The sequence below is a fragment of the Mesoplodon bidens genome (genome assembly GCF_964165515.1).
Source record: "Mesoplodon bidens genome assembly, chromosome: 2".
NCBI lineage: Eukaryota > Metazoa > Chordata > Mammalia > Artiodactyla > Ziphiidae > Mesoplodon > Mesoplodon bidens.
Genome location: NC_138177.1, coordinates 110409083 through 110416334, shown reverse-complemented (window position 1 = coordinate 110416334; position 7252 = coordinate 110409083). Strand labels below are relative to the sequence as shown.

At 39.5% G+C, this 7252-nt stretch overlaps 1 protein-coding gene across 1 annotated transcript; it reads right to left on the bottom strand.

Moving 5' to 3' along the window:
- Window positions 1-6050: 6050 nt before the first annotated feature.
- LOC308612367 (large ribosomal subunit protein eL6-like) lies at window positions 6051-6611 on the bottom strand (the record flags this gene model as incomplete). Its single annotated transcript, XM_081224835.1, has 1 exon — window positions 6051-6611. One exon carries the CDS (start codon window positions 6609-6611, stop codon window positions 6078-6080), a length of 534 nt encoding a protein of 177 aa, XP_081080961.1. The 3' UTR covers window positions 6051-6077.
- Between the last annotated feature and the right edge of the window lie 641 nt (window positions 6612-7252).

Here is a 7252-nt window from a genome sequence, read left to right as displayed (position 1 = left end):
ACTGTTCTAGATGATATGGATATAGTAGTGAATAAAGCAGAGAAGTCCCTGGGGTTTACAGAATTTATAAGCCAAGACAAATTGTTATAAATTGTTAAATCTAATACAATGGTAAACCACCATCTTGGCTATACTTTAGAATCCCCTGGAAAGTGTTAAAAAATTCCAATGCCAGGACTTCTGGTACCAGATATAATACAGTAGCTTAAATTAGAGTAATCCTTCCATAAAAAAATAACTTTAAAAGCTAAACAAAGTACACAAAACAATTATGTGAAGTCATTGGAGAGCAACCAACTCTGGTAGGACTTAAGGGACTATGATTCCTGAGAGAAGGGAAGCACAGTTTCATAGTCACACTGGCTTTTTTCCCTTGAAAGGCAATCTCAGAGTGGTGAGAACTACAGAAGCAAACCTAAAAGTCTTGTGCAATTTCCCCTCATAGTATTGGATAACTGCTAAGCTGTGTATGTATGGGGCAAGAGTCCAAGAAACTCAGCAAAAAGCAACAGATGAAGGTTAAATTGCTGACAGAGGCTTGAGCAGCCACATGGTGCTGGACAGATGGATGTTGGAGCTCCTCGCCAAGGTGCTGAGCCCTAGGTAAATACCTTAGAGTTTCATAAACCACAGAAGAGCTACCCTAGGAGTAAGGGGTATAAACAGAGGTGAGGGCTAAACTGAAATAGACCAGTCCTAACAAAGTCTAAAACCAGCCTTTGACAGGATTGCTCTGATCGTCTGGCTCTGTATATGTTGGGCAGAAGATATGTTAACCCTCTCTGGAGGAAGATGACACCATCCAGAGACTATAATTTTTAATACAGAATGTCTGGCACTTAATAAAGAAAAGCAAATTATTAAAAATCAAAAGAAAATAAAAACATACTGAGTATTTTCACTGACCTAAAAATCCTCTGTGCTCTGCCTATTCATCACTTCCTCTCTCCTCTGAAACCCCTGTCAATCACTGATTTTTTACTGTCTCCATAGTTTTGCCTTTTCCAGAATGGCATATATACTTGGAGTCATACAATATGTAGCCCACATTTGTCCAAACTCATTAAATGTACAACACCAAGAGTGAACAGTAATGTCAACTATGGACTTTGGGTGATTATGACCTGTCAATGTACGTTCATCAACTGTAATGAGCGTACCGTTCTGGTGGGGGATGTTGATGATGAGATGGCTGTGCATGTTGGGTGGGGCAGGGCATATATGGAAAATCTCTGCACCTTCCCTTCGATTTTGCTGTGATCCTTAAACTGCTTTATAAAAATAAAGTCTCAATTAAAAAAATTCAAAATTTAAAAAAAAAGAAAAAATTAAAAATACCTACAGGTGGTTCAGTTATTTTAAAGTACCTATCTAATATCTCTAACATCTATGATTAATGTGTTCAAGAAATAAAAGATACAGAAGAATCAAATAGAAATTCTAGAACTGAAAGCTACTCTAAGTGAAATTAAAAATTAAGAACATGGATTTAATGCCAGTTAGACACAAGTGAACAGAGTATTAATGAACTGAAAGATGGAGCAGTATAAAACATCAAGACTAAAATTCAGAAAAACAACCTGATGCTGAATGACATCAACATTTTTGGGAGTGGGACACAGGCATCACTATGTACTTTCAGGCCTCAATTGTGAATCCATTGTGCAGCCTGTTGAGAATCCCTGCACAAGAGCTTAAACAGGAGGGGTGATATGCCTTGGACTTATGTTTTTAAATGACCACAGATCCCGTGAGGAAAATGAATTGAAGGAGATAGTGCAGAAGCAGGGACATCACGTAAGGTGATTTCGCCCTCAACTGATGTAGCAGCTTTCTAGTGGTAGAGGGCATATCTCAGGGCATACTTCATGGTACAAAATAAGATCCAAGGTAAACAAGAGCAACATAATATAGGACATCCTGATGGATCAATGGAAGGTGGGGATGAAAGAAGAAGACAACTTATAAAACTAAGTGATTCTCATCCAGGGGCAATTTTGCCTCGCAGGGACACAGGGCAAAATCTGTAAACTTGTTGATAAAGCTCTACAGTGCATCAGACAGCCCTGACAACATAAATCCAAAATGTCAACAGGGCTGCTGTGGAGAAACCCTGGTTTAACTTCTTAAAAAGGTATGCCTTGCCCTCATAAACTAGCTCTTCCCTTTTGTGTGTCTGTGTTTTCAACTAACTGTAAAATTCTAGAGAGCAGAGACCATATCTTTTACATTTTTATCTTCACCTGCTGTACCTCATACATCAAAAAAGAATTAAATAGGCTTTGTTTTTTAGAGCAGTTTTATGATTACAGAAAAATTGAGTGAAAGTACAGAGTTCCCATATACCTCCTCTTCCCTGCACATAGTTTCTCTTGTTATTAACATCTTGCATTAGTGATACATTTGTTACAACTGATGAAGTAATATTACCACATTATTATTAACTAAAGTCCATAGTTGTATTACATTTTTTATACAAATAATACTTCTCAATAAATAATCAGTTACTGACTAATCTAATCATTTGTCAAGGAACATGACAATAAAAAAAGAGGAAGAAGGGAACTATCAATTATTGAGCACCTATTCGATACCAAGCACTATGCAAGTCCATATAGGTATATAAAACTCGTATGTATCTATATGTAATATTATTATATAGAACCATGTCAATAACTGTGAGTTGGGTATTATAATCTCAGTTTTAAAAATGAGAAAATTTAGGCTCAGGAATTTTACATTATTTGCACAAAGTCACATAGCCTGGTAAGTGGAGAAGTTGGAACAAAACTTCTCCCATATTCAGGGCCCATATTCCTATAATTACAACAAATACTCTTTTCCCCTCTTTTTTTTTTTTCCACATTTCCTGTTTTAAAATGTCTTCCCCTGCTTCTGATGTACAGTCTCAAGGAGTGAGTAGTCCCACAAGTCCTTTTCCAGCCTCAAATCTCAACTCCACCACTGGAGGTCCACATGGTTCCAGTCTGTGCCAAGTGGCTACTCCACCCCGATACTTTTAAGCCAGGCTAACACACCCACACAATCCGTAAAATCAAGTTGCAAATGCTAGCAGATGTTCAACAGTCTCTTGGCTCCCACTCTCACCTCCCTTTTGATGCTGCCTAATTGAGCTCACTCTCCTCAGTCCAATTCTGAACGCTTGGCTCTCTCTGTACTTGCCCTGCACCCCAGATTAGGGCTGTTACTGGCATTTCCATGGTGGCTTTCTCCTCTGGTTCCCTGGCGTTTTCTGGCTTAATCTGAATCTTCTACCTTGGTATCTCTCCTTGTCTCGGATGTGTCAGGGAAAGACACCTTTACTTCCTCTCAGACCTAAATCTGGTCTGGAATCCCAGTCCAGGGCAAGCTTTGATGCTCAGAATGTTATGGATGTTAAGGTTGGATGGAGCTGACTTAGATGAAGTGTGGATGGAGGCTCTAGACCAGAAATAGTTCGTAAACATTCTTTCTGCCCTCAGCCTCAGGAGCCTGAGGAGATGCTGGAATTTAGAAACAGCTCACACCAGAGCACCAAAGCTCCAATGTGAACAACCTGCCAGGGCAGTCCCATATTCCCACCCACCTCATTCACTTCTTTGTTTTTGTATGTATTTTTCTTCTCCCTCTAAATTATAAATTCCCATGGGAGTAAGAATCATTTTCAATCCTACCATAAAACCTTTTCTTAAAATTTTTTCTGGGAGTAAGAATTTTTCCCATGGGAGTAAGAATCATTTTCAATCCTACCATAAAGTTTTTTCTTAAAATATTTTCTTTTCTTAAAATTACAAGATCTGTATAAATGTTAAGCTTCTATAAGGCTCATTGTTCTCGTCTGCTTCTTTTGAATGATATTGAAAAACCCCAATTCTTTGCCTCTACAGTGACATCACTTCACTGTAAATGGATTCGCCACCATCGTCAAAAGCACTATTGAGGGCTTCCCTGGTGGCGCAGTGGTTGAGAATCTGTCTGCCAATGCAGAGGACACGGGTTCGAGCCCTGGTCTGGGAGGATCCCACATGCCGCGGAGCATCTAGGCCCGTGAGCCACAACTACTGAGCCTGCCCTCTGGAGCCTGTGCTCCGCAACAAGAGAGGCTGCAATAGTGAGAAGCCCGTGCACCGCAATGAAGAGTGGCCCCTGCTTGCCACAACTAGAGAAAGCCCCCGCACAGAAACAAAGACCCAACACTGCAAAAATAAATAAATTTAAAAAAAAAAGCACTATTGAATATACTACAGCAACTTCAGCATAGGGTCCCAGGGATGGATCTTGTTTTCCTTCCCCTTCCTAAGCTTCTCTCTTGTCCTTTTAGTAAATGCTGGGAGAACTGAAATTTATCTAACAACAATTCTTCTCATCAATTATAGCTATTGCTTTGGTGTCATCTCAACAGAGCCAGCAGTCCTTTGGGTTTTCCTTCATTCCTTCTCTCCTTCCCTTTCTCTTCCCATGCCTACTCTTCCTTCATCTTTCTTTCCCTTCCTACTTCTCCTGTAGTGCTGCAGATGTTCCTTATAGGGGATTGGTTTCAGGAGAATGGTGAAAAAACTGCAATGCTCATGAGAATCTTGAATCTTAAGTTTCCATTTCTTCTAGACATTTTGCTTCTTCCTCTCCCAAGTCAGTCTGGTCATTTTGTGCTATTTCTGGCAGCTCATATGCTTGGGGAAAAAAATGCAATAGGAAGGAGGGAAAACAGAATTTTCTGTTTGTGAAATAGGATAAGGAGGCAAAATCTGGTTAGTTAAGCTGCTGAATAAAACACCAGATCTTGGATGGAACATGTTCTCCTTTAAAAAAAATATTGTTAAATATACCAGACATAAAGTTTATAAAACATAATATATAATTTAAAAAATAATGTGCAACCACAAAGCGTATTTCTCTCCTTAAATGATGCTCAGGCTGAAAACTTTACAGTCATCCTTGACTCTTTTCTCACACCCACATCCAATCAATCAGCAAATCCAGTTAACTCTACTTTCAAAAGCAGAGAAACGGACCCCTTTTCTCTACCTCAGCTGTGCCATCAAGATTCAAGCCACTATCACCTCTCGCCTGATTATTCCAAGAGAAGATCTCCTTGCTTCACCCTTGGCACTCTCTACAATCTACTCTTAGCACTACAGCCAGAATGATTCTTTTAAATGACTAAGTCAGAGCCTGCTGCTCTTCAGTTCAAAAACGTGCAATGGCCTCCCATGAGACCTAGCACAGGAGTTAGCAAACCACAGCCTATAAATCAAATCCAGTCACCATCTATTTTTGTAAAGTTTTACTGGAATACAAAAACAACCATGTCCACTCATTACGTATTGTCTATGCTACTTTCATGTTACAACAGCAGAGTTGAGTGTTTGCAACTGAGACCCTATGGCCCATAAAGCTTAAAATATTTACTATCTGGTCCTTTACAGAAGAAGTTTGCCAACCTCTGACCTAGCATCTAATAAAGCCCTATAAAGTCCTTCTGACACCCCTCTGACCATATTGCTTATTCTGTTTCAGCCGAAGTGCCCCCCCCATGTCTTCCTGAAGACATCAGACATATTGTCATAATAAGTCCATCGCACTGGCTAGTCCCTCTGCCTAAAATGTTACTCACCCAGAAAGCCATGTGGCTTACTCTCTCATGCCCTTCAAATCCTGGCTCAAAGATCACCTCAATGAAGCCTCATCTCATTTAATTCTGCAAACCATACACTCACTCTGCTCTGTCTTAACTCCCTCACCTTCTTATTTTTTTCCATAGAACTTATCACCTTCTAAAACAATAATTTAATATTTCATTCATTTTTTTGTCTTTTCTTACAGAATATGTGCTCCATAAAGGGCTCTTGCACTTCTATGTGCTTATAGCAGTACCTAGCACAGAGCAGGCATTTAGGAAATATTGGTTTAATGAAATGATACTGAAGTAATATAGAACATTACCATGTCTTTGAATCCCTCTTTGTGTCCTTCTATAATCATACCCCTTACCCACCCTCCTCCCATGTAAATACTCCCTGGATAATTTCTTTTTTTTTAATGGACCGAGTTATTTACTAAGGTTCCTTGTAAGAAGTTTAGAACATTACTTTGTGAGGATAAATTTCATTTGTGAGAGCAAACACAGAGTGGAGGTAGCCCTGGGGCTGAGCAACAGCTTTGATTCTTCGCAGAATTTGTGAGTCCACAGCTTTCTGATCAACCTTGCGCTGCTCTGTAATCTTGTATTTCTCTCTCTCTGTGTCGAAGATCTCACCTCCCTGGTGCCTGGGCTTACGCAGCTTCTTCTTCTTGAAATAAGTGTCAGTGAGATGTTCTGGGATTTTCACACCACTGGTATCAATTTTGGTGGAGGTGGCAATGACAAATTTCTGGTGTGTTCTCCGCAGAGGAACTCGATTAAGGGACAGAGGCCCAGTCACAAGTAGCAAGTCACTGCTCAGCTGCTTCAGGAAAATGACCCTCTTGCCTCTGTGGCACCCAGTGAGGATGATCAGAACGGTCCCAGGAGTGATGCTAGTGCGCAGTTTTCTCACATGCTTACTGAAGGGTTTTCTGCAGTGACTCAAAAGCTTTCGAGGCACATCTTCAGTAGGATAATACCTAGGCATTATTTCTTAATCTTTTTCTTTTTTTGCTTTTCTTTATAGTTGGATCGAGTTTTATATATCCCTACAAAATATATTCTGTAAGGTCAGCTTTTTAACTTTATATAAATTGAATAATACTTGTATGTCTCCTTCTGAGACTTCCTTTTTTTCCCCTCAACATTATTTATAACATTCATCCATATTGATGCAAATAGTTATAATGCACTAATTTTCACTGCTGGATGGTATCCCAGTGTATGAGTACACTCCAATTCATCCATCTTTTCTACAGCACATGTATATTTAGGTTGATTCAGTTTTCCCCCATAAACTACACTGGCAGAACATTCTTATATACATCTTCTACACAGATGTAAGATTTCTCGTAGGGTTCACACTTAGGAATGGAATCACTGGGTAGCAGGGATGTGCATGTTCAACTTTACTGGCTAATGCCAAATTGTTTTCCACAGAATTACAAAAATTTATACTTCTACTAGCAGTATGAAAGAGTTCTATAGCTCCACATCCTCAGTAATACCTGGATTTGTCAGGCTTAGCTAGTGGTGGTGTACAATGGTAACTCATTGTGGTTTTAATTTGTATTTCTCTGGTCCCTAAGAAGTTGACAATCTTTTCATATGTTTATGAGCCATGTGTTA